Source organism: Sciurus carolinensis, chromosome 3 (genome assembly GCF_902686445.1).
Source record: "Sciurus carolinensis chromosome 3, mSciCar1.2, whole genome shotgun sequence".
NCBI classification, from domain to species: domain Eukaryota; kingdom Metazoa; phylum Chordata; class Mammalia; order Rodentia; family Sciuridae; genus Sciurus; species Sciurus carolinensis.
The window spans coordinates 26770683-26796550 of NC_062215.1; the positions used below are offsets into that span (position 1 = coordinate 26770683).

The 25868-nt window shown below is 43.3% G+C and overlaps 2 protein-coding genes across 13 annotated transcripts in view; one reads left to right on the forward strand and one right to left on the reverse strand.

Moving 5' to 3' along the window:
* Nucleotides 1-1472, reverse strand: part of Spag9 (sperm associated antigen 9) — a 130239-nt gene extending 128767 nt beyond the window's left edge. For 6 of the 8 annotated variants that reach the window (XM_047542891.1, XM_047542892.1, XM_047542889.1 and 3 more), the window contains exon 1: nt 995-1472. In XM_047542891.1, coding sequence (XP_047398847.1) covers nt 995-1297 — 303 coding nt within the window. In that variant the 5' untranslated portion in view covers nt 1298-1472. The remainder of the gene's footprint in view (nt 1-994) is intronic. The other 2 variants (XM_047542893.1, XM_047542890.1) reach the window with 1 other exon arrangement.
* A 15186-nt stretch (nt 1473-16658) lies between these two features.
* LOC124980396 (nucleoside diphosphate kinase A) lies at nt 16659-23851 on the forward strand. 5 transcript variants are annotated; one of them, XM_047545904.1, is made up of 6 exons: nt 16751-16848; nt 17348-17529; nt 18105-18234; nt 20853-20954; nt 22660-22772; nt 23226-23848. In XM_047545904.1, exons 3-6 carry the CDS (start codon nt 18109-18111, stop codon nt 23341-23343), a joined length of 459 nt encoding a protein of 152 aa, XP_047401860.1. In that variant the 5' UTR covers nt 16751-16848; nt 17348-17529; nt 18105-18108; the 3' UTR covers nt 23344-23848. The 5 variants fall into 5 exon arrangements, with proteins under 5 accessions (XP_047401866.1, XP_047401863.1, XP_047401861.1 ...); XM_047545906.1 differs by having other exon boundaries at nt 16754-16835; XM_047545910.1 differs by lacking the exon at nt 17348-17529 and having other exon boundaries at nt 16659-16755; nt 23226-23851.
* Nucleotides 23852-25868: the final 2017 nt, after the last annotated feature.

Here is a 25868-nt window from a genome sequence, read left to right on the forward strand (position 1 = left end):
AGATGCTTAAGGAAACAAAGACAATTAGGGCACTGCCTGCTTTTGATAAAAGTTCCACAGAAATAATGCCAACACAACCTGAAAGCTAAAATCTTTGACTCTCTAACGAAGCCAAGGGCATATCATTTGCACCTTAGAGCTCCAAAAGGCTCACAGATTCCAGGTGAGAGCACCGAGGTCACTACTCAGGTGCTCCAGTTAACAGCCGGCCAAGTGCACCTGTAAACTGCAGTTTGAGAAGCAAACTCAAGACAGGAAAAGTGTTGCCAACAGTCACCCACACCTCCTCAACTCCGCCCCCCAGTCCTCTTATAAATAAACAGGGCGCTTTTGAAGGGAACTGTCCAAGGTTACCACCTGATACGGAGGAATGCTTTCGTGTGGGATACCAATAAAACAAAACAGCGCATACTATGTATTTATTGAGCATTGCTATACAACATTTAAGTGATGACAAATGTTAAGAATATCACATAGGACATAAAATAAGATCTTTCTCAAAGGGATTAAAATGTCAAGAAGCAACTGACCGAAAGAGGGAGATCTCTAACTTCCCAAAGCAGCAACAACCCCCTGGAAAGGTACTGGAACCAGCGGAAGTTACATAGCCAAGACAGAAGTAACCCCCCTCCCCAATGGTAAAAGTTTGAACCGCCGTCCGACCATCCTAAGGTGGTCGGAAACTTCCCTAAACACCAAGGAGCAACCAGACACCCTAAAGACTCCGCCCTTGCCAACCCCAGGTGCCCTCATGCCAGGCTGTCGCTTCCTCCCCGGGCCCTGCCTTCCACCTCACTCCCTTTCCTGAACACTCGCTGGCCTTGCCTCGGCTTCCAACGTCGGCGCGAACCTCGGGGGCCCGCAAGGCGGCTGGGCTCGGCGCCCGAGGCCTCTCCTCAGGCCCGTCCTCCAGGAGGCCCGGCGCGCCTCGCGTCCCGGGCCCGGCCGGGCCGCGACCCCCGGCCCCGCACCCTCGCAGCCCGCTGGCCCTCACCTCCTCGGCATGCTTGCGCAGCGCCTTCTCCCGCTCGTACTGGGTGATGAGCTGCTCGTTGTCGTCCCGCAGTAGCTCCAGCTCCACCTGGTGTTCCTGGTCCTGCGCGAACACCGAGTCCAGGTTCTCCAGCACGGCCACCACCAGTGGCATCAGCTCCTTGACCACCTCCTCGTCGTAGCGCCCGATGAGCCGCTCGAACTCGCGGTAGATGGAGCCGGCCAGGCCGGACACCCGCTCCGACATCACGGCCCCGGAGCCGCCGGGCTCCTCCTGGTACACCACACCGTCCTCCAGCTCCATGGTGGTGGGCAGGCGGGCGGCCCGGGGCGTCGCCGGCTGAGGGACCGCACGGGCCCGCACGGGACGGGCCCGGCTGGGGCTAGGGCTGGGCCAGGCGGGGTGGGGGCCGGGGCCGGAGGTGGGGAGGGGTGGGGTGAGCGCACTCACCCCAACCGCCGCAGCACCAACTGCCGGGGCGGCCCAGCCGCGCGCGCTACGCGTCACCCGCGGGGCGGGGTCGGCGCCGCGTCTGCCCGGTGGGCGGGGCTCCACGGGAGGCCAGGCGCGGCCGGGGGCGGGGCTATGCGTCAGCGTGCGCCGAGGGAGGAAGGCCGTGGCGTCAACACCCAGCGCCGCGCGACCGGCGAGACGCCAACGGGAAAGGTTCCGAGCTGAGGCTGGATTTGCGAGGCCGTTCCAAAGGAAAGGGAGGGGTTCTGGAAGAGTGACTAGCCCCCCAGGACTAACGCAGCTAACATTTCTATTGCTTTTTCACAGTTCACAGGCGCTTTCCCACTTATTCATCACAACCGGCGTGCTGCTGGAGATGTTTGGCCTCCTTTTCACAAAGTAGGCCCAGAAAAGTTGTGGTTCACTCAAGGTCACGTAGCTAGAACAGGAAAAAGGCTGAGCCCGGACTCAAACTAGTTCTGATTGAGAATTCCGAACCCAGAAAAATGGAACCATGACGGAGAATCTAATGTGCTCTCAAGTAGGGTAGTACTGTTTGGGTTAGAGAAGGGTAAAAATAATCTAAAACAGGAAGTACAAAGCATTCTGGAGAAGGGTAAAACCGAAACTCCACATCTTGCATTTTCCCAAACGGTTTCTCTGCCCCGGCCAACTTAGGGAGAAGAAATTCTAGGCCTCCAACCACCCTCTCTTCCCCGGTCTAGAAGTGGTGGGGACAGTGGGGGTGCGGAGCGGGGAAGTAGAAGGTTGAGAAGTAGGGAGAGGAAAGGGGTGGAGTCAGTGGGATGAATAAGTCTCATGATATGTGAGGTCGCCGCCGCCTGGGAGAGCGTCACGTGTGGGGAATGACACAACACCCAAGCCTAGGGCGGCCTGAGTCAAGGATCCTTCCCAGTGTTCTCTTCTGGCGTCTGCAAATGGGGCGGAAGACACTCCCCAAAATCCTTTTTCTGCCACAGGTGACTCAGGAGTTCTCTGGCCCCAACTTATCAAAGAACAGGAGGAAATGAAGGACTTGGGTAAAGAATGTAATTCCTGGGATCGTAAATATCCTAACTCAAGAGAGCACATTCTCAGCCCTTTTTATTATTTTTTATTTTGAGACAGGGTCTCGCTAAATTGTTTAGGACCTCTCTTCGCTTGCTGAGGTTGGCATTGAACATGCGATCCTCCTGCCTCTGCTGCCTCCACTGGGATTACATGTGTGAGCCACCAAGCCCGGCTAAAGTCTCCCCTTTGTTTTTTTTAGTACGGGGGATTGAACTCAACGTCACTCGACCACTAAGCCACATCTCCAGCCCTATTTTGCATTTTATTTAGAAACAGGGTCTCCCTGAGTTGCTTAGCTCCTCGCTTTTGCTGAGACTGGCTTTGAACTCGTGATTCTCCTGCTTCAGCCTCCCGAGCCACCGCACCTGGCAAGTCTCCCATCCTTGACCCTCCTGGAAACCAAAACAAACAGTATGGAGGTTGGGCAAAAGCCAACGATCAGCTCAGAAGGACAAAGATGAAAATTTTAAGTATTAATGAGTGAATTTGCACCTGTGCTGTTTTCCTCACCCTTGTCCCACAGTCATTCTTATATTGCTTATATGTTTGGGATATAGGCATGCCAACCAGTTGATGGGATGTGATCTCCAAATGTCCTGTCTCAACCTCCCTTTTACATTCTTTTTGGTTTGGTTTTGGTTGGTTTGGTTCTGGGGATTGAACCCAGGGGAAATTTACCCCTAAGCTACATCCCCAATCCTTTTTATTTTTTAAGACAGCGTCCCAGTAAGTTATACCAGGCTAGTGTGGAACTTGCTCTCCTGCTCCTCAGCCTCCCTGCTTACTGGGATTACAGGAGTGGTCTATCATACCAGTATTTGCCCACTCATTTGAAAGCCAGAAAAAGTCTCGCTCTGCATTTCTTCTGATTTTCTCTTCTCTTCCTGAGGCCTTCACTCAGGCAATCTATCTATATAGGTGCCTCTACTTTCCTAGGGGTCAGAAGAGCAGGAAAACTTAGGGCAAGTCTTTACTTTATCTTTCCTCAATATTATCATCATGCACATCAGAAAAGTTAGAGAAAAAAAGTATGTTGATTTTCAGGCATTGGGTTATAATTAAAGTCTTCATAATAAGGATTTTTCTTTAGGTGTGAGTTCAACATAGATATGAGATCTATATTTATGTCTTAATTTTAGGCTTCTGGTAGTTATCAGCAATCACATTTAATTGCTTAAAATTAAATTCAGCGTTGGGAATATATAGCTCAGTGATAGAATTAGCACTAGTATGTGTAAGGTCCTATGTTTGACCCCCAGACCTGTAAATTAATTTAATTCAGCTAAATAGCCATCAACTGGCAAACAGATAAATATAATGCACTATATGTATATAATGGAATATTATTCAGCAATAAAAAAGTATGTACGAGGGGCTGGGGTTGTGGCTCAGATGGTAAAGCACTTGCCTGACATGTGAGAGGCACTGGGTTCAATTCTCACACCACATATTTACAAATAAAGTAAAGGTCCATTGACAATAAAAAAATATTTTAAAAAAAGTACGTACAATAACATGGATGAAATTTCAAGACATTATGCTAAGTGAAAAAAGATAGTCACAAAAGATTACATATTGTATGGTTCCATTTATATGAAATGTTCAGAATAGCCACACCTATAGAGACAGTAAATAAGTGTTTGGGGGAGGCTAAAGGGACGAAGAGGGGGAGATCATGACCTGAAATTGAATCCCATGCATGTTATGAATTTGTCAAGATGAACCCAACTAGTATGTGTAAATATAAAGCTCTAATTAAAAAAACAAAAACAAAACCTGATCTGGGTGCAGTGGTGTACTCCTGTAAACTCAGAGACTCAAGAGGTAGAGGCGGGAGGATTGCAAATTCAAAGCCAGCCTCAGCAATTAAGTGAGGCCCTAAGCAACTTGGCCAGACCCTGTCTCACAATAAAAAAGACTGGGAGTGTGTCTCAGTGGCTAAGTGCCCCTAGGCTCAATCCCTGGTTCAGAAAAAAAAAGAAAAAAAAAAAAAAAAAAACCTGGAAGTAAATTAATGGTTGCTGAGAACTGGTGGGCAAGAGAGGGTGGGATGAAGGGAAGTGGGAATGACTGCTGGTGAGAATCAGATTTCTTTCTGGGGTAATGATAATGTTTTAAAATTGATTGAAGCAGTGAATACACAATTCTGTCAATATACTAAAAGGCATCAAAAAGTATACTTTAAATGGGTGAACTCTATGGTATGTAAATTTTATCTTAATAAAGCTTCTTTAAAAATTTAAAAAGGGAGCTAGAGATGTAGCTCAGTCGTAGAACACTTGCCGAGCTTGCATGAGGCCCTGGGTTCAATCCCTAGCACTGCAGAAAGTACATAAACAAACACAATTTATGGCAGTAATGTCTTTAAAGAGCCAGCAGAAACACAAAACTTTATGTGATAGAGTACAAATAAAATGGTTTGAAATTGTGAACCTTGTATTCTAGTATGGACTGGCCATTTTGAACAACTTAGGCCAGGAACAAAAAAGTAAAGAGTTACTGAGTACCTACTAGGTGCCTGTCACTGCAGTGAGGACTGTGGGCCTTAATTTCTTTATAATGCAGGAGTTTGTTAGAGAATCTGCCAAGGCTTCTTATCATTCTAGAATCCTCTAGGTGGGAGTGACAGGAGATTGGCCTTAAAATTGAGTCGTGTTAGTTCCTAATTATGTAGACTGGATAAGATTCCCAGCACCCACCTCTAAACCCAAGGACTGAAATTATTAAAGACTGAGAGTTATCAAGGAAAAAACAGGTCACATTGTAGACCTTAGAGTGTTTACTTTTGATTTTAAAGGGAAGGAAATTCTGCTTCAAGAGATTCCTTGGCCTTGCAAAAATAGTGAGGACAGTAATGGGGGCAGTAGGAGGGAGGAGTTGATGAGGGCAGGAAGGGAGGAGTTTCTTCCTAAACACAATAACTATAATCACTGGGAGGGTGAAATTACTAGTCCTGTTGTTTGTCCAGCCATCTGGAACTTTTAGTTTTTGTGTGTATTGCTGGGGATTGAACCCAGGAGCACGCTACCTACCACTGAGCTACATCCTCAGTCCCTTTTAATTTTTTATTTTGAGACAGGGTCTTGCCAAATTGCTGAGGGTCTTGCTGAATTGCCCAATCTGGCCTTAAACTTGCAATCCTCCTGCCTCAGCCTCCCCAAGGTGTGCACCACTATACGTGGCTTGTTATTTCTATATAAATCCATTTCTATAGTTTCACACTTAAATTTTCCCACCTGGGGAGAGAAACTCACTGAAAGAAAATGAGAAGAGGAGGTTCTGGGTTCTCAAGACCCTTGTGGCAGTGTGAAAAGACAAATGATTCATCACTCCTTACAAATCTTGGACGGTTTTTGGTGGGGCAGTCTAGCTATGGAATTCCAGGTTCTTGAAGAGTGCCATAGCATTATTCTGAGTCCTCAGTTTTTCCTTTGAAAGTCTTTGTTGTTGTGATGGTGGTGCTGCTGCCACTGCTGCTTCTGAAGATCCGTGGGCTTCACGTGATAGGCCAGCACTCTAGCACTGAGCTAAACCCCCAGCCCCAAGTAGTTTCTTTCTTTCTTCCTTTCTCTCTCTTTCTTTCTTTCTTTCTTTCTTTCTTTCTTTCTTTCTTTCTTTCTTTCTTTCTTTCTTCCTTCCTTTCTTTCTTTCTTTCTTTCTTTCCTTTCTTTCCTTTCTTCCTTTCTTCCTTTCTTCCTTTCTTCCTTTCTTTCTTTCTTTTCTTTCTTTCTTTCCTTCCTTCCTTCCTTCCTTCCTTCCTTCCTTCCTTTCTTTCTTTCTTTCTTTCTTTCTTTCTTTCTTTCTTTCTTTCCTTTCTTTCTTTCTTTCGTCTTTTTTTTGTACTGGGAATTGAACCCAGGGGTGCTTTACTACTGAGCTACATCCCCAACCCTTGTCATTTTTTATTTTGAGATATGGTCTTGCTAAATGGCCAAAGGTCTCACCAAGTTGCCAAGGCTGGCCTCAAACTTCTGATTCTCCTGCCTCAGCCTCCCTAATTGTTGGGATTACAGGTGTATGCCACCAGGCCCTGCTCCCCCCAAATAGTTTTTTTAAATAGATTTCTTTGGAAATGACACGCAAATCCGTTTCAGTCCATAAATTTATTTTGACACATTACTTGAATGGAAGAAACTAATTTTTTGAATGTATGACTTAGGGAAAAGATATTAGTGACCCAAAACAACACTCCTGAAATCCACCATCTTTGAAAATGCAGTGCAGTTCAGTCAGCATTTGGTGCCTGTTAAGACTGAGTCTTGTGCTAGACCCAAGGTGAAAGTGGGAGGTTCAAGGTTAAGATGAATCTGGCACAGTCCTTGTCCCCAAGATAAGCAGTCTAGTAAACGAGGCAGGTTTGAGAGCACAAGTGGATATTGGTGTGAAAGTGCAACAATCGAAGCATGTACAAAGAACACTGATGGTGAAGCAGAAAGCAGTTAACTCTTGTTGGGAGGGTGTTGAGATGAAGCCCTCCTTGCAGGATTTTGCCAAGTGGAAGGGAGTCTAGGTAGATAATTGGTTTGAAGGTTAACTCAGATCACCTTTCAGATAAGCAGAATATATAATTTATTTGTTTAGTCTAAACCGAACCTGGCCTAGTTTCTGAGCTCTTACCAAACAGACCTAGTTCAAAAGAAAACTTGGTCTAAACGGAATATTGAAATGGTTCCTTGAGGTCACAAGCAGTCACTCTGGGATAATAAGGTTATGTCTGGACAGGTGAGGTAGCTCACACCTGTAATCCCAGCAACTCGGGAGGCTGAGGCAGGATGGTAGACTGAGCAACATAATTATATCTTGTCTCAAACTTTAAAAAGGGTCGAGCATCCCTGTAGTCCTAGCTGCTTGGGAGGCTGAGTTAAGAGGATGGCAAGTTCAAGGCCAGCCTGAGCAAATTAGCAAGGCCCTCAGCAACTTAGTGAGACCCTGACTTAAAATAAAAAATTAAAAGATCCAGGCATGTGTTTCAGTGGTTAAGCACTAGCCTAATATGTGTGAGACCCTGGGTTCAACCCCCAGTACTGGTGATTGGGGGTACACGGGGCTGGGTGTGTGGCTGGTGGTAGATTGCTTGCCTGGCACACTTAAGGCCCTGGATTCAAAACAACAAAAGCAAGCAAGCAAACAAACAAAAACTATGAAAGACTATCTTAACACATGGCAGGTCCTGTCCCAACAAGACTACTACCTCAAGAGAAGCTAGGAACCTATGCTTAGGTTGGCGCACCACCAGGGGCATGGCTGACTGCTCAGAAGAAACCACTATATGAAATCACTCCACAAACAGTAAAGTCACAAAGGTTAACATCAACTTCTATTCCTCAGAAAAGCAAAATAAATAAATTAAATAAAAATTCTAAGGACAAGGTCAATCCATCAGCAGAAAACAGGATATGAACAAATGGAAACACAATGAATTGCCATTGAATATGTTTTCTATTTAAGGTGTACAGCTTATCTGAAATAAAACAGAGAGGGTCTGATTGGGAACAAGGACTGGTGTCTGGTCACAAGGGAAATAATCCACAGAGTCTCTCTGACCTTTGTCACTTTTTTCCTCCACATATTCATGTATGAAAATGACTCAGCTAGTCTCACACCAGTGGCTTATTTTTAGTCAGGGCCATAGAGCTGGTTGAAAACCTAAGCATAGTAACCACTGCCAGTCAACAGCCTCACACATTAGAAGCAGGGAACCAATACTCACTTATTCATTTCAATTTAACATATGTGACTCAAGAGACACACTTGCTCTTTCCTTCTGCCACAGTGCTGAGAACTCCCAGAGGGAGAAGTATTCCTTGGGGCATGAGACTTCAGCATTCGGAGGTCTCTGGCCAGTGCTGATGATCTACAGTCGAGCAATCACCCACAGTTGTGTGCAAGTTTATGGCTGCATATCCTGAGCTACTGATTCTCAGCTCATGCCCCATTCCACCTCCACCTTTTCAAATTCCTAAAACAAAAGTCAAATAATATATGTTTGACATGAGATCATCTATCTGGAAGAAGAGGATTTAACCTGGCTGATGTCCCATTCTAATGTAAGGTGAATTTTGCATGTAAGGAAAGGACATTCTGTTGTTCATTCTCAGATTAGCAGAGATCAAGACCCAGAAGGAGATATTCTCTATTGCTTTATAAAAATGTTAAAATTTATAATCTTAGCTGGTCGTGGTGGTGCAGCCTAATCCCAGTGGCTCAGGAGGTTGAGGCAGGAGGATTGCAAGTTTAAAGCCAGCCTTAGCAAGTTAGCAAGGCCCAAAGCAACTCAAAATAAATAAATAAATAAAATTAAAAAAAAAAAAACAATCTGGGGATGTGGTTCAGTGGTTAACCTCTGCTGGGTTCGATCCCTGGCCCCCCCAAAAACTCCCCGCCCCCCCAAAAAAAGAAAGTTATCATTCTTTTCTCAAATTCTATAATCTGCTACTCCAAGAATTTTTACATAATTGAAATCATACTGAAGGTACAGAATAAAGATAAGGATGACCAGGACTGGGGTGTGATCAGCGGTAGAGTGCTTGCCTGGCACGTATGACTAGATGATGATAGACTGCCTCTGTCTCCACCACACATTTGGATGTTAAATCAGATCCAGGCTCTGATGGCCAGCAAGCTCTGTGACCTTGGGAAAGCCACAGCATCTTACGGCTCACATATAAAATTGCTCTGTGTTTCAGTGACCTTTGCTATCACTGGCAAAATATATTCTGTGGGTTCTGTTAAGGGATCCAGTCAGCACTGAAAGGAGAAACCACTAATCCCACAGGAAGTCTGGATGTCGGACAAGGACACATGGAAGTGCACACCACATGAGTGCACATACACACAAGAAAAGTGAGGAAACAATTCAGAATGAGAGCAAAACTCGGCCTCCCAGACCCAACCTCACAGCCAGCGTTCTTCCCTGCTCTCCAAAGGGACCAGGTACAGTTTTTTCAAAGAAAGAATTTTATTTTGGGGGACTGCAGTTGTAGCTCAGTGGTAGAAAGCTTGCCTGGCATGTATGAGGCACTGGGTTCAATCCTCTGCACCACGTAAAAAAAAATATAAATAAATAGAGGTATTGTGTCCATCTATAACTAAAACAGTTAAAAAGGAAAAAAAAAAACTTTATTTTTGGACTGGGGATATAGCTCAGTTGGTAGAGTGCTTACCTTGCAAGCACATAGGCCCTGGGTTCAATCCTCAGCACTAAAAAAAAAAAAAAAAAAAAAAAAAAAAGAACTTTATTTTTTGCCAGGTGCAGTGATCCCGGCTATTCAGGAGGTAGAGGCAGGAGGATCACAAGTTTGAGGACAGCCTTGGCAACTTGAGACCCTGCCTCAAAATACAATATTTACTTAAAAGGACTGGGAATATTGCTTAATGATAGAGCGGGTACCTGGCATGCCTGAATCCCTGGGGATATAGTTTAGTGGTAGGATGCTTCCCCAGCACACACAAGGCCCTGGTTTTGATGCCCAGTAGTGGAAATAAAAAAAAAAAGAACTTCTTAAAAAGTCAGTGGGAGCCAGGCACAGTGTATATGCCCATAATCTCAGGAACTCCAGAAGCTGAGGCAGGAGCATTTCAAGTTCAAGACCCTGTTCTAAAATTAAAAAATACAGTGGTCTGGGGATGCAGCTCTGTGGTAAAGTGCCCCTGAGTTTAATCCCCAGTACCAAAAATAAAATAAAATAAAATAAAATAAATAAAAATAAATCAGTGGGAGTTGTCCAAATACGGTTAAGGGAGACTTTGGAAATAGTGGATCCTCCACTTCTGGGGTTGTCCTAGCCCTGCTCAAGCAGCCTGGGAGGGATGTAATGAAGGCAAACACAATATGGGAGTTGGAACAGGTGAGTTTCAAGATCCTATGTTACATCTGTAATCTTAAAATCCTGACTGGCATGTTTGCTTTTGGAGTCAAACACTCCCCCTTTCTGTTACTTTGCTGATTCTAATATTCTACCACCACTGGTCTACTATTCCCGAGACTTAATGGCCACTTGCTGCCACGTGCTATCCCATATCTCATATGAAGTATTTCTTACTAGCCCACCAGCTTCCCTTCCCCTACTTCTTTCTCTTTACCCAATCTTCAATGTATTGATCCCAACCAATTATTAAAGACAAAAACGAATGAACAAACCAACAAGAACAACAACAAAAACTCCCGAAGCTAATTCTTACTAAGGTAAAAATGAGCAAGTCATTAAATTTATGTGTTTTCTTCCTAGGCATACATACTTCTAAAAGGAAATTCTTGTTTTCTAATTGTGTATTTGGTATAATATAAATAAAGCATAATATCTGGTATAAAGTTTGATATAATGTAAAAATAAAGACTGAGCGCTGGTGATGTAGCTTGGTGGTAGATTGTTTGCCTAGTATGCCCAAGGCCCTGGGTTTCAACCTCAACACCAAAAAAAAAAAAAAAAAAAACCAAAAACATAAATTTGAAACTAAGTTGATGGACTTTTTTCCCTTGACAATACTGATACAATAGTATGTTTAATTAAAACATGACACTGATGTTCATTGTGATCAGAATATACATAAACTGTGGATGAGAAAGACCCATTTCTACCAGAGATCACTGGGGCTCTTTGCATCTGACCTGTTTTGAACTGTCTTAGGGAGATAGTGGGCCAGGAGTGACTGCTGGACCTGGGTTCTGGAGGCTTTAACTTGCTTTATCTTGTCAGTATTTTCTTTGTGTTCCTTTCTTCATTCACCTCTTGATCTTTAAAAAAAAAATATATGTATATATACATATATATGTGTATATATATATATATATATATATATATATATAATTGTTTTTTAGTTGTAGGTGGACAGAATACCTTTATTTTTAATTTTTATGTGGTGTTGAGGATCAAACCCAGGGTCTCACGCATGCTAGGCGAGGGCTTTAACCACCTTGCTCTTACCACCTTGCTCTTTTTTTTCCGGTGCTGGAGATTGAACCCAGGGCCTTGTGCTTGACAGGCAAGCACTCTACCAACTGAGCTATCTCCCCAGCCCCTTCCTCCTTGCTCTTAATAACTCCACTTACAAAAAATTTAGGCCACTCTCAGCTGGCAGCTCCTGGAAACTGACTAGATGCAAAACTAGGCAGGGGGAAGGGGAGAAAACATTCCTGTGGTGAGGCATGCAAGTTAAAGAGCAGAGGTCACATCATTTGGCAGGAGGTGGAAGGCTCCAAAGAACAGAAATTGGTTTAAGCAATAATGAATGGGTTTAGAGGTGGAAAGTTAAAGTCCAAGGTATAAGTGGATGGCTTACAGCTAGACTGAAAAAGGAGAGAACAGATTGTAGTGTGCAACACATTAATGAGAAAAAGGCAAACACACTTCCAGCTCACAGAAGGCTACATGTTCCCCATATTTCCTAAGCTGTTTAGAGTTAGGCAGGGCCATTTGACTATTTCTGCTCTATGGGCTCAAAGGAGAAGTGATTTATGTCATCTCCAGGCCAAATCAACCATATAACAGTCACTGCATGACTCTCCTGTTCGCTTAGCAATTCTGCGGTGCACTTAGGCCTTATACTGAGATGATGTTAGAAAAGCCTGGCTCCCAGGGTTACTCTCCGTGACAGCTGACTGGAGAGGTGCTAGGTCATAGCTGGATTGGGTTTTGTGTAGCCCCTAGAAATGGGATTTCTTTCTTTGCTACAGTATAATTTAGCCCATCCTGACTAATATGAAAGGTACTATAATGATAGTATTCTTATAATAATTGATTATGTGACATTGAACCCCAAACTGGACAGGCCAAAGTGCTTGCCTCACATGCGTAAGGCACTGGGTTCAATCCTCAGTGCTACATAAATAAATAAAATAAAGGTGGTGTATCTATCTACAACTAAAAACAATTTTTTTTTTTTTTTAAAGTACTAGGCCTAAGTCAGATTCCCCCATTGGTTGTCTTGGAGAGTCAAACCACATGTGAGCAAGAAGGTAATTAATGCTAAATGGCTACCTTGAATGTTGAGCCTCTTCACCCACATAATCCTTTGCCCCAGAAAGGTTTAGTTTGAAAGACTATACCAGGGGAGGGGCAAGTACCTGAACCGTTAAGGCAGAGAGCCCATGTTTTTGCCAAAGGCTTTATTGTATCTAAGCTTAGAATGTGGAAACAAGAAGGCTGTGAGAAGATATAAAAATAAAAGGGGAGACAGTTAAGGGACTTAAGGAGAAAAGTTCAATGGTATTAGAGTTACTGTTCATAAGAGCAGAAATTGCAGGGATAGCAAAGGAAAGCAATAAGTTGAGTAGAAAGAAATAAGATGACTGATGTAATTTGGGTTGGATGGTGACTGTTGAAGTCTCATTCTGCAGGGAAGTCTGATTCCTGAGCACATCACAGCACATTGTGGTGGTTAGGAATGTGCTTGGGAACAGGAATAAAGGTGGATTCATAGTCAAGTTCTGCCATTTATCAGTTTTGTGGCCTGGTACTAATTATTTAAACTTTCTGTTCATCAAATCTTCCATCCGCAAATTAAGAAAGTCTCCACTGGGGGGCTGGGGCTATAGCTCAGTGGCAGAGTGCTTGCCTGGCACCTGTGAGGCACTGGATTCCATCCTCAGTACCACATAAAAACAAAAACAAAACAAAGGCATTCTGTCCATGTACAACTAGAAGAAAGAAAGAAAGAGAGAAAGAGAAAGAGAGAGAGAGAGAAAGAGAGAGAAAGAAAAAGAAAAAGAAAGAAAGAAAGAAAGAAAAGAAAAGAGAAAAGAAAAGAAAAGAAAAGAAAAGAAAAGAAAAGAAAAGAAAAGAAAAGAAAAGAAAAGAAAAGAGAAAGAAAGAAAGAAAGAAAAACCAACCCACTGACTGGGCATGGTAGCATAGGCAAAAAGGGCTGAGGACTTAGCTCAGTGGTAAAGTACCCCTGGGGTCAATCTCTAGTACAAGAGGAAAAAAACAATGGTAGGAAATACTATCATTAATACTAGTTGATATAACAAGAAAAAAATCGGTCTTCCTTGGGCTTGGAGTGTAATTCAGTGGTACAGCACTTGCCTACCATTGTAAAGCCTTGGGTTCAATCCCCAGTTTTTTGGGGGAAATGTGGTACCCACATCAGACTACGTGATGATAATTCATGACTATTTTCCCTCTATCAGCAAATATTGCAGGTATCCCTAAAATTTCTCTGTTTCTCTCTTTCAGGAATCAGGGGACTCAGAAGCACTGAGGAGTCAAAGGCAGATGACTTGTGTGTGGGTTTTGTAAAGCTCAGGCAATTTGCCTTTGCCAACTATCCTGCTGTTTGATTTGTAGTTTGACTTAAGTCAAAGATAGGAGGGTTCATGCTTCATTCTTGATTATGGGCAGTGAAGAGTCCTCAGGGGCTCATTCTTGATTAGTATTATGAATGTTCTCTCTCTGCCCTGCATCCCAAGATGGCTTTCTATTTCTCATGCATTGGTATAATAATGCATTGGTTACTCCCATTCCTTAAATCATTAATAACAGGACAGTTATGTTCTGAATCAGTTCCATTGTTTGCACAGTATGAAGCTAGCTATCTTCTCAAATTACATTTAAAAATAATTATGTCATCCCCTTGTGGTCGCATTATGATTTATTTGCACCCCACAGTGACCCCCACCAGAAGTGAGATCCAGCACACCTGTGGTTAAGAGCCCAGGCTTTGGTGTTACACACTGACTTGAAATCCTGGTTCTACCTCTTCTAGCTGTTTGGATATGGGCAGGTTATTCTCCCTCCATGGACCCTAAATCTCCTCATCTGAAAAAATGAGAATAATAATACTGTGTGTATCTCCATTCTTCCTTCCTGGGGATCAAACCCAGGTTTTGCATAGTATTGACAGACATATGAAGAACCGACAGATGCCAGCTAGAGGCCATGAGTATGACACAGAGAGAAGGTGTGCAGTAATCTATTGGGATTCAGAAGAGATGCCTAAAAAGTTTTTCTTTTTTTTTTGGTACCAGGGATTGAACCCAGTAGTGCTTAAGCACTGAGCCACATCCCCAGCCCTTTTAAATATTTTATTTAGAGACAGGGTCTCACTGAGTTGCTTAGGGCCTCACTAATCTGCTGAGGCTGGCCTCAGCTGGTGTGTAGCTCAGTGTTTAAGCCCTTTTTATTTTGTATTTTGAGACAGGGTCTCACTAATTTGCTCAGAGCCTCACTATTTGCTGAGGCTGGCCTCAAACTTGTGATCCACCTGTCTCAGCCTCCCAAGGTGCTGGGATTACAGATGTGCACCACTGCACCTGGCTCTCTACTCTTCTTTCTCTCATGCACTACATCCTAAGCACCAGCACCATCCTCTCTGGGTTTAATCTTAAATACATGCCCTCTAAGTACCTATCTCCAGTTCTTTTGTCACAACCTATGTGCACACCACAATCATTTCTCACTTGGGCTTCTCAACCAGTTTCAACAATCTCAACCATTTTTTCTAATCCCACTTATTTCTTTTATTTCTAAGTAATTATAGATTCAGAAGAAATTGCCAACAATTTGTACAAAGAAATCACATATATCCTTTGCCCAAATGGTAACATCTTACATAATTACAGTTCAATATTAAAACCAGGAAAATGACATTAGTATAACCTACAGAATTTATTCTGATCTCACCAGTTTCACATGCATTCATTTATGTCAGGTATTTAAAATTTCATGCAACTTTGTCATGCATGTAATTGCCACCACAATCAAATACAGAACCATTACCACAAGACTTCCTTGGGCTATCCCTTTATGGACACATGCAGATACTCTTCCCCATCTCTAACTCCTGGCAGCTACTAATCTATTATTCTGTAGTTTTGTTATTTCAAGCATGTTATATGGGTTCTGAAGGTGTAGCTCAGTGGTAGAATACATGTGGAGGGGCTGGTTTGATCCTTAACAACTACCTCTGAATGTTGTACAAATACAATCGTTCATAACTTTTTCCAAGTGACTGCCACCCTATGGGATATCACTCTTTTTTCCAGACTGACCTTAAACTCATGAGTGTAATGATCCTTCTTCCCTCAACCTCTCAGGACCTGATACTGCAGTAATAAGTCACTGTGCCCAGCTACAAGTTTTTTTTTTTTTTTTTTTTCAGTGTAATTCTTTCTCTATCTCTTTCTTCTTGGAACTGGGTGGGAGTTGAACCCAGAGACACTTAACCACTGAGCCACATTCCAAGCCCCTTTTATTTTTTGAGACAATTTACTTAGAGCCTCCCTTGGTTGGTGAGGCTGGCCTCAAACTTCCGATCCTCTTGCCTTGGCCTCCCAAGCATCTGGGATTACAGGCTTTGGTCACCGCGTCTGGTCCCAGCCTTGTTTAAAAAAAAAAAAAGTTTTATATTTTACATTTAAATTGATGAACCATTTTGTGTGAATTTTGTATAATGCCTGAGGTTAATTTATGTCAAGGCTCATTTTCTTTTTGTCTATAATGACATTTTTTTTGAAAACACTCTTGATACAACTTTTGTAGCTTTCCCCTACCTATTCATTCTTCACATAGAAATCATAATAATTAAAAAAATTATATAGATGATGATGACGTCATGACTGACAAAACCTTTGGCTTGCTACAACATAATGTTGACCCTTTCCAAACGCGTTTTCTACCACGCAATGCTCACTACAGTTCTCGGTTCTTAAGATAGTCACCAGGTCTGTTCTATTATCACTTCCTTGACCCTTACTTTCTCCCTGCTCAGCTTTTTCTTCACAGCACTTACATAACACAAAGTATTACATATTGGTTTGCTTATCTGTTTCTTGTTTACCACTCCTCTCGACCCTACCAGAAGCGAGCATACTGTTTATCCCCAGGACCTGGAATAGTGCCTGGCACATAGTAGGCACTCAGTAAATCATTTTATTGCTTGACAGGCTGGAAGGAGTGAATAAACGTAAAGCAGAAGCGAGACAAGTCCACCTCTGGGTCAGATGCTGGTTCGAACATCATACAAAGTGTGAGCGCCACCTCTCGGGAAGCCAATTTGCCTGCGAACGAAGGAAGTGAGTCAGAATATCAGGGTTAAAAAAAAAACAGATGGCAGTCTGACGGAAGAGCCCGAAAAACACTAGGGCAGGAAGTTAAACACCGGAAGGTTGCGCCCTAGAATGACGTCCTACTCACAAGAGGAGGCGTGGGCGAGCGGTGTTCTGCAAAAAGGGCTCTCCTGCAGCGGATCTGCGCAAAAGCGTTCCGTGTGTCAGATGCTGGGAACCACGTGGGGCCGGGGTGCGTTTCCGGTGCCGGCTACTGCAGCGGTAGTCAAAGCCCAAGCGGCTGGAGGGCTGAGAGGGGTTGGGCTCCTGAGGGTAAAGGAAAGGGGTGAGATCTGGGGAAGTGGGGGTCGGGAGATGAAGAGGGTTAGTGAAGTGGTGGGTTCTGCTCCGAGAGGTGGCGAGGGGGATCAGATGGGCGAGAAGGGCGAGGGAGCATCTGTGGACGGGTGCAGACCTGTCAGCACAGTTCCCACGCTACGTGGGTTCTTCTTTGTCGGTGCTGCCTTTCCCGTCAGGCAGGGGCTGTGCCTTATTCTCCTCCAGTACGGTACTGGGCACAGTTGGCGCTTAGGAGGTGCTTGCTGAATGAATGAATGACAGCAGTGTGTGCCAGGGTTAAGTAAGTGTGAAGGGACTTTCATAGGTACCGTTTCTGGCCCTTTAATCCATGCTTGTCCCACACTCCTTAGGAGGCTGCCCGGCTAGGCTTTGGGCTTTGTCTCTTTCTTGGAAGGGTGGAGTGGTTATCATTGAAAGCATTTTCTTTGCTTTTATTTCCTTTTTTTTTATTTTTTATTTTTTATTTTTTTTATACCTATGGCTAGGTACCAGAGACAGATACAGGAGTAAATCAGCCTTGTTTGCAGGCCACAGACCTGCAGGGAGGCAGACACACAAACAGAAAGTTGGACTACAGTGTTAAGATTCTCTGTTTAAGAGGTTAACTCAAGTTCAGGAAGGAAGAAGGAGGCGGGGCTGCTATATCCCCTTAGGATTGTCTTTGAAGGTGAGGAATCTCCTCTTCTCATCCTGTGGGACAGTCCTGTGCAGGTCTTCTCTGTAAAAGGAAGGATCTGGAGTGGAAGCTCTCCAGGCTTCCTTTCCCCATGGGATGACATGACATATTCTCTAAAACCTCTTCCAGTTCTAATACCATGGCTATAGCAGTAGGTCAAACTGTATTTCTTACAGACTTGTACCATATGTCACTTTCATATTAGTAAAACCACATCAGTACCGTTTTCTCCAGCCTGGATTATTGAGGAAGATCATATCTTATTTGTACATTCCCTACCTTGGTTCCATTACAATGTTGGGTATACAGTAGATGATTAATAGAAGTGTGTTAAATCAAGTGGGTTAGAAATTATAGTCTCTGCTTTTAGACTCTTCCCCACTTTGGGATATTAGTTCATATATGTATGTGAGGGAAACGGGGAGGAACTGTTTTTGTTTTTTAACCAGAGAAACTTGGAGTAGATATGACAGATTTAAACCAGCTTTATGGGGTAATCCGCTTGAGAAGGATAATGCAGGCAGGAGATTTAGTGCTGTTTCATTCCCCTACCTGCCTATCTCCAGGACCATGGCCAACAATGAGCGCACCTTCATTGCCATCAAGCCTGATGGGGTCCAGAGGGGTCTTGTGGGAGAGATCATCAAGCGTTTTGAGCAGAAGGGATTCCGTCTTGTTAGTTTGAAATTAATGCAGGTAAGTAAACTTCATTCTTCCTGATTAGTTTCTGTTTGCCCCCTCTCCTTTTAGATTTCTCCATGGTAGGCTGACCATAAACGAACGTCTTGAAGCCTGGAAACCCCTCAGTGACCTAGCATCTTAGCTAACTCAGGAAACAAAACAAGTTACTTGGGACTTGCAAAAATAGTCTGTTTTTCCCCTTAGCAACATAGAACTCCACATTATTACTGTAGCACTGTAATTTCTGACATAGTCCTGGGTGTGTTTGGGTTCCTGGTCTCTAGCTTCCTAAGCAGATAATTTTAGAGAACTTTTTTTCCCCTTTTGAGGCAAGTTTTTCAGCAAGAAAATCTTTGCACCATCAATTACTATCTGCTTAGTGTCCAACATATATCAGGAACCACTGGCGCTTTAGTGGGAAGACTGTGGTCTCCTGACATAGCAGAGAGCAAATATATCTACAAGACACCTAAAAGCAGTATTTCAATAAATTCAAAGGATTAGCCAAGAACCCTTCTTCAAACAGATCCAGGAGATGAGGATTCAGATTCTCAAATAAATTAGGAGACAATATTTTTTTTCCTATTGAAGGAATCAATTTTGGTCCCCCCTAGTGCATTTTAAATTTAGCTTGATTTGCAGTTTTCTTCCTGTGTGATATTTTTGGAAGGGGGTAGATTGTTAATGCTGAGGGGAGAGCATGGTGGAATGATGAGAGTCAGCTGATGGACAAACAAGGGGTTTGCATATTAAGTTTAGTTTTGAAGGTAAAACGAACTGAATGAGTTGTTAATCAGGTATTTACTCTGTACTGGGTACCTATTTTTTTCCCTCTAGCCCTCATGACAACCCTGAGAGGTAATTACTCCCATTCTTGTGGTTGTTAGTGAGGGGGAAGAGGCGTGGAGAGGTTAAGTAAATGTGCCTGATAGAACAGTCAGTGATGCAGCTGGGATTTTTAACCTGGGTCTCTGACTCCTAAGTCAAACATTTTTCTGTTTTACAGTGACTTTTCCTGTTAAGGATGTAGGTTTGGTAAAGAATGGAAAGAACAATTGCTGTCATGACTTGAGGTTCTCCCTCTGTCCAAAAAAAAAAAAAAAAAAAATGCCTATGATGTGTTTTGTAAGTACAGATATTTGGAACCAGTTAATAGAATTAAAACTCGGGGCCTTCTGAGATTCTCAGCAAGCGTAGGTGCAATGGCAGAGAAGACAGCCAAGTTGAGTTAAAACTAAGCAGATGGCTTGCTCTTTAGCTAATTTGATTTGTTCCCGCATGCCAACTTGAAGTGTGAGAGATTCTAATTCATTCTTCTAGCAATAAATAAAGATTATTTATTGTTAGATGTCATATACTTTTGGGTGGTTTATAAATATCAGTGGGGATCACATGGTCACCACAATGGACCTTTACCCTCTGAATAATGTTAAGTATCACTGGGAGATGGCCTGGTTCAGTTCGCTGCCTATGGAGTGTCCACGCTACCTCCCTGACTTCCCTCTCCCATGTTTGTTGATGTCTGTTCTGGGAGTGGGAAGTCATTGTATTTTTGTTTCCCTAACATTTAATTTTTTTTAACTTTTATTGATTTATTTTCTTCATTATCTTTTTTTTTTTGACTGGGATAAATATTTTAAGAAAACTTTTTTTTATACATGTACATAGGGTAATAATGTCTGTCTCAATGTACTGTCCTTCCCATCCCCACCTGTCCCACCCCTCCCCTCATTCCCCTCTGTATAATCCAAAGTTCCTTCATTCTTCCCTACCCACCCTCCACTATGAATCAGCATCCACTTATCAGAGAAAACATTCTGCCTTTGGTTTTTCTGGGATTGGCTTATTTCACTTGGCATGATATTCTCTAGTTCCATTCATTTGCCTGCAAATGCCATACTTTCATTCTTCTTTAAGACTGAGTAATACTCCACTGTGTATATGTGCCACATTTTCTTTCCTTTTTTTTTTTTTTTGTGGTACTGGGGATCGAACTCAGGACCTTGTGCTTGCGAGGCAAGCACCCTACCAGCTGAGCTATTTCCCCAGCCCCACATTTTCTTTATCCATTCATCTGTTGAAGGGCATCTAGGTTGGTTCTATAGTTTTGCTATTGTGAATTGAATTCCTCAAAACATTGACATGGCTGCATCACTGTAGTATGCTGATTTTAAGTCCTTTGGGTATAAACTGAGGAGTGGGGTACCTGGATCAAATGGTGGTTCCATTCCAAGTTTCTTAGGAATTTCCATACTGCTTTCCAAAGTGGTTGCACCAATCTACTGTCCCGCTAACAGCTAACCTTCAGTGTAATGTTATTTTATTCTGATCATTCAAAGCCTAGAGGGAGAAAATTGGTTCAAAACTGCAGAAGCATTTTAGTCTCTGTCACTGTTCCCCTCTGGTAGTGTAGAGAATGTATTCAGTTAGCTGGGGATGTGGCTCAGTGGCAGAGTATGGCCCTGGGTTCAATCCCCAAAATGACTGAAGATGAGAATGTATTTGTTATACAAATCAGTGAGCTAAGAGCTCATGTTTTATATAGTAGGATGGGTGAGGAGGAATAACTAAATTGTTTGTTTTTAGACAGTTTTGGGGTTCTTAGTTCTTATTTTCTGTCCTGTTGAAATAAGGCTTCTGAAGACCTTCTCAAGGAACACTACATTGACCTGAAGGACCGTCCTTTCTTCTCTGGCCTGGTGAAATACATGCACTCAGGGCCAGTGGTTGCCATGGTGAGTGTGCCTGTGTGGCTGTTGATGTGAATGACTCAGTTGGAAGTGGAGAAGAGTGAGGGTTGTGATTCCTGCATCTGATGCTAGGGTCTTGTTGCTTCAGAGAAACCTCAGGTTGGCAGGAATGGGCAGTTAGGGTGGGAGTCAGCTCTCTGACGCACCAAAGAAAAGATACATTTGCTTACTGAGCTGAAGACCATGGCCAAGAGGAAGGGGGAGAGACCTGCTTGTTTGAAAACCCTGGAGGGCAGGGAGATTGTTTCTTGTTTATTGCACTATGACTACCAAGTATGTATTGCTTGTTCTATATATGCCAGGCTTTCTTCTAGACGGGGGGATATAGCCATGAATGGGACAAAATGGGTATCTGTTTTCATACCTCTTTTTGCCTACACTTCCTTTTTTTTAAATTACAGTGTTGGGGATCAGACCAAGGGCCTCAGGTATGCTAGGTTAGTGTTCTACCATTGAGCTATATTCCTGGCCTTTGCCTACATTTCTTGAAGGGGGTAGGGGTGGAAAGACAATAAAGAAATTAAGAAATATGTATTTATACATTCATTCATACATAAAAATATATACATATATGTATATTACTAAGCCAATATATATAAAGGCTTATATAATGCTATAGTAATATGCACAAACTGGGTGATGTGAGAGCAAGTGATCCCTTCAGATTGGATGGTCAAGGAATGTGATTTGCAAGCTAAGATCTGAATGATAAGATCTTGCTCTTTAGCTTACTTAATTTGTTCCCACATACCAGCCTTGAAGTGGGAGAGATTCTAATTCATTCTTCTAGCAATAAATAAAGATTATTTATTGTTAGATGTCATGTACTTTTGGGTGGTTTATAGATATCTGTGGGGCTCACATGGTTACCACACTGGGCCTTTATCCTCTGAATAATGTTAAGTAATTTTTGCACATCCATGGTCGAGATGAGTTCAGAGCCAGATGTGGTGGTGCATGCCTATAATCCCAGTAACTCTGGACATCGAGGCAGGAGGATGCCAACCTCAGAATGTAGTGAAACCCTCAGCAACTTAGCAAGCCCCTGTCTCAAAATAAAAAATTAAAAGGGCTGGGGAAGGAGCTCAGTGATAAAGTACCCTTGGGTTCAGTCGCCTGTACCCCCACCCAAAAAGAAGAGATGAGATCAGAGGTGCAGGCAGGGGCCACAGCATGAAGGCTGTGTTGTCCATGCTCTTCAGCAGTGCTGGGAGTTTTCACACTTGGCACTTTAAAAAAAGCTGCACCATTTGCTGTGTCAAGAATGGATGGTAGGGCTGGCGATGTAGCTCAGGTGGTAAAGTGCTGCATGCCTCACAAGCACAAGGCCCTGGGTTCAATCCCCAGCACTGCAAAAAAAAAAAAAAGAATGGATTGTAGAGGGGCTGGGGTGTGGCTCAGTGGTAGAGCGCTTGCTAGGCACGAAAGGCAGTGGGTTCGATTCTCAGCACCACATATAAATAAGTGAATAAAATAAAGGCCTATCAAAATCTAAAACAAAGAAGAAGAAGAAGAAGAATGGATTGTAGAAAGGCAGGACTGGGGAGACCAGTAACAAATAGATGCTCTATAAATACTTGTTTAGTGAATGAACGTCATCTCAGTGGGGACTTTTTCTGAATTAATAGTTGCCAGATTTTCTGCTGAGATTGGGTTTCTTCCTTGACCACATTTTCTTTTGTCCTTCGAGGTCTGGGAGGGACTGAATGTGGTGAAGACAGGCCGAGTGATGCTTGGGGAGACCAATCCTGCTGATTCCAAACCTGGGACCATCCGTGGGGACTTCTGCATCCAAGTTGGCAGGTGGGATATGGTGTTTTTTACTCTAGTCTGAAGTCTGAGTTGCCACAAGAATTCTGAGGCTGGAGGTAGACCTGATGACACATGCAGGTCAGTTTTAAATCAGAGTTCACTGTCATCCTGTAGAGTTGGTGGTTGACTTTGTGGGCTGTCTTTGGTCATCATCATCCTGTGGTTATGCCTCAGTGTAGAAAGTATAGAACCTGGCCAGAGGCCTCCCCGAAGGCTGTTGCTGCTTGCCTCCTTGTTGCCGGGAGGCCTGGGTGTGGGCAGGTCATTCTTCATCCATCTGTTAATGGCAGCTGTGAGTTTTTTCTTTTGATACATGGTCTAAAATGTGTGGAGTCTTGGCTTTGCTGCTACTGTGGCTCTAGACTTTCTGGCATTGGGAATATGATGGGTTTCTGGGCTTAAATCTTTTTGACTTGGTAATGTGGCCATCTTTTCCCCACTCAGGAACATTATCCATGGCAGCGATTCTGTGGAGAGTGCAGAGAAGGAGATCAGCTTGTGGTTTCAACCTGAGGAACTGGTGGATTACAAGAGTTGTGCACAGGACTGGATCTACGAGTGACAGGAGGGCAAGCCCCACCATGCTTTGCCTGTCTACTTCCCACCATTCCCATGGGCAGGGGACCAGACTGTAGCAAATCTAGTTATTTCTGGAACTTCCTTATAATCTAGAGGGAAACTCTTGGAGCTGTGAGTGCTCCCTGTACAGTATTATGTGCTACCATCAGATTAAACTGTTTCATCTCAACATAGGATTAGTTGAATTGTTTACTTTGTATTGCTGTATTGCTTTGCATTCTTCTTTTCCTTTTTGTGTTTTTTGGACCATCTGAGCTAATGTAGTGTAAATACTATATAAATTATTTGTATAGGCCTGAAGATCTCACATACACACAGGCATTCTCTTTGCCTGTTTATCTCCTCATCTCTTGCATTCCATCCACTCTTGGCACAGAGCCAGTCAACAAGCATTTATGGAGGATCTGTTAGGTTGTCAAAACTAAACCTGCTTCTGATGAAGCAGGTGTGGTAGCACACGCCTGTAATCCCTGCAGCTCAGGAGGATGAGATAGGATAACAAGTTTGAGGCCAGCCTCAGCAACTAAGTGAGACTCTAAAAAACTTAGTGAGACCCTGCTCAAAATAAAAAACAAAAACTAATAAAACAGGGCTGAGGCTATGGTTAGAGTTATGGTTAGTGTTAGAGCACACCTGGGTTCAGTTCCCAGTAACACAGAGATTCTACTGGATACAGAGGCTTCATCTGAAATAAAAGATATCTATCCTGTTCTTCAGAAATATGAGAAGTTGTAACTATTTCAGAAAACTCAGAGAAGCTCTGGACAGTAAGCCTAGATCCCTGGGATGGTCTCAAATAAAGTGGGACAAATCTAAGTAGCTTATACTTATTTGGATATTAATTTGGTTGCTTTATGAGAGATAAGACACAAATGTACTTCTATTCCAATTTATAATCCAAGCTGTTCATTAGGGATGGTGCTGGTGGTAAGGCTCTGAACCTTGAGGTCGCCCAGGGACTCAGTTCTTTCTAACCAACTCAATATGGATTACTACCCCTAGGGCCAGCTTCCAGAAAGTTGGGGAGGGAAATGAAAGGAGTATCCCTTACTTTTAAAGGTAAAACTCAAACTGGGTGCTGTGGTGTGTGTCCGTAGTTCCAGCTACTTGGGAGATAGTAGTCCAAGATCAGCCTGGGCTGTATAGTGATACCCTGTCTCAAGAAAAAAGAGCCAGGTGCGGTGGCACATACCTACAATCCCACAGACTCAGGAGGCAGAGGCAGGATCGCAAGTTCAAAGCCAGACTCAGCAATTTAGCAAGGTCCTAAGCAACTTAGCAAGAACCTGTCTGGGTTGGGGATGTAGCCCATTGGTAAAGCATCCCTGGTACCAAAAACAAAAACCCTAAACCAAAAAGCCCAACTAAACAAACAAAAAACAAAGGAAGAAAAGTGAAGTACTTTCACTTACCATGACATTCCATTGGCTAGAACTTAGTCATATGGCTGCATTTAGCTAACAAGAGAAACTGGAAAATATCCTTTTTATTTGAGTAAACTTGTCCTCAAGTAAAACTCAGAAGTTCTACCTGGAAAAAAAGTGAGCTGGAAAAAAAAGTGATCTAGAAACTGAGAATGAAAATTGAGGGGCAACTGATTTTTGTCACAAACTTCAGCAGGGTCTCTTGCTTGGTATTGTTCACCTGGCTGGTAGAAGCAATAGAGAGAAAGGGAAAGAAGGAGGAGGATGGTTGGGATAAGAGTTACCTTCTTTGGGGGCAGCTGGAGGCTGTTTCATGCAAAGCATGTTCTGTTTTAGGGAGTGGGATGACAGTTCCAGGACCTACCAGAACCTTTGCAGGGAGGCTGCTATAGCTTCCTGTGAAGAAAGTTCTTTCCAGGAAGGAAAGGAGATGGGTTGGAGAGGGTTAGTACTGAACTATAGGTAGATATCAGTGATCTGGTCACGGGGCAAATAGCTCTCCACTGTTCAGAAAAATGCCCAGTGACATTTCCAGATTCTTACCCACAGTTTGACATTTGGTAACTCTGAAGAGGAAATCTAAATAAGAGTGTGCTTCAGATTAAGGTCAAAGGAAACCCTGCCCCGAAATGAGAGCAAATGACAATTATTGTCAATGTATTATGGGTTGATGCTCTGCCACTAGAGGTTTGGGAAGCTGATAAGGTGTAACTAGAGACCTGGATTGTCACCCCATTTGGTCAGTCACAGGTGATAAGTGCTGTTAGTGAGATCGGCTCACTGTACTGGGAGGAGGCACATAGGTTCACACCATCTCAGGGCAGGGAGTGCTGCCATACTGGTGTCAGTGTTAGGGACGCTGAGGGGCGGGCTTACAGACTTCCCTAGAGAAGCAGGGGACCACCAAAAAGGGATGCTTTCTCCTGATTAAAAGGGCTGGAGTCACCCCAAGAAGGGTGGCAGGGGAGTTCCTACAAGGATGTGGCCTATTGGGATTCCAGAAGAAGCACTAAATGCCAGGGTGAGGAGCCCAAAGATTATTAGGGAAACTTAAGAGTGCTGCAGCTCCTCCTTGAGACAGACA

Excerpts from the sequence above, each read along its gene's own strand:
- LOC124980396 (XM_047545910.1), top strand. The coding sequence starts at position 18,109 with ATGGCCAACAATGAGCGCACCTTCATTGCCATCAAGCCTGATGGGGTC. Across the intron at positions 18,235-20,852 it reads TTAGTTTGAAATTAATGCAG|GCTTCTGAAGACCTTCTCAA; the intron begins GTAAGTAAACTT and ends TGTTGAAATAAG. Across the intron at positions 20,955-22,659 it reads CAGGGCCAGTGGTTGCCATG|GTCTGGGAGGGACTGAATGT; the intron begins GTGAGTGTGCCT and ends TTGTCCTTCGAG.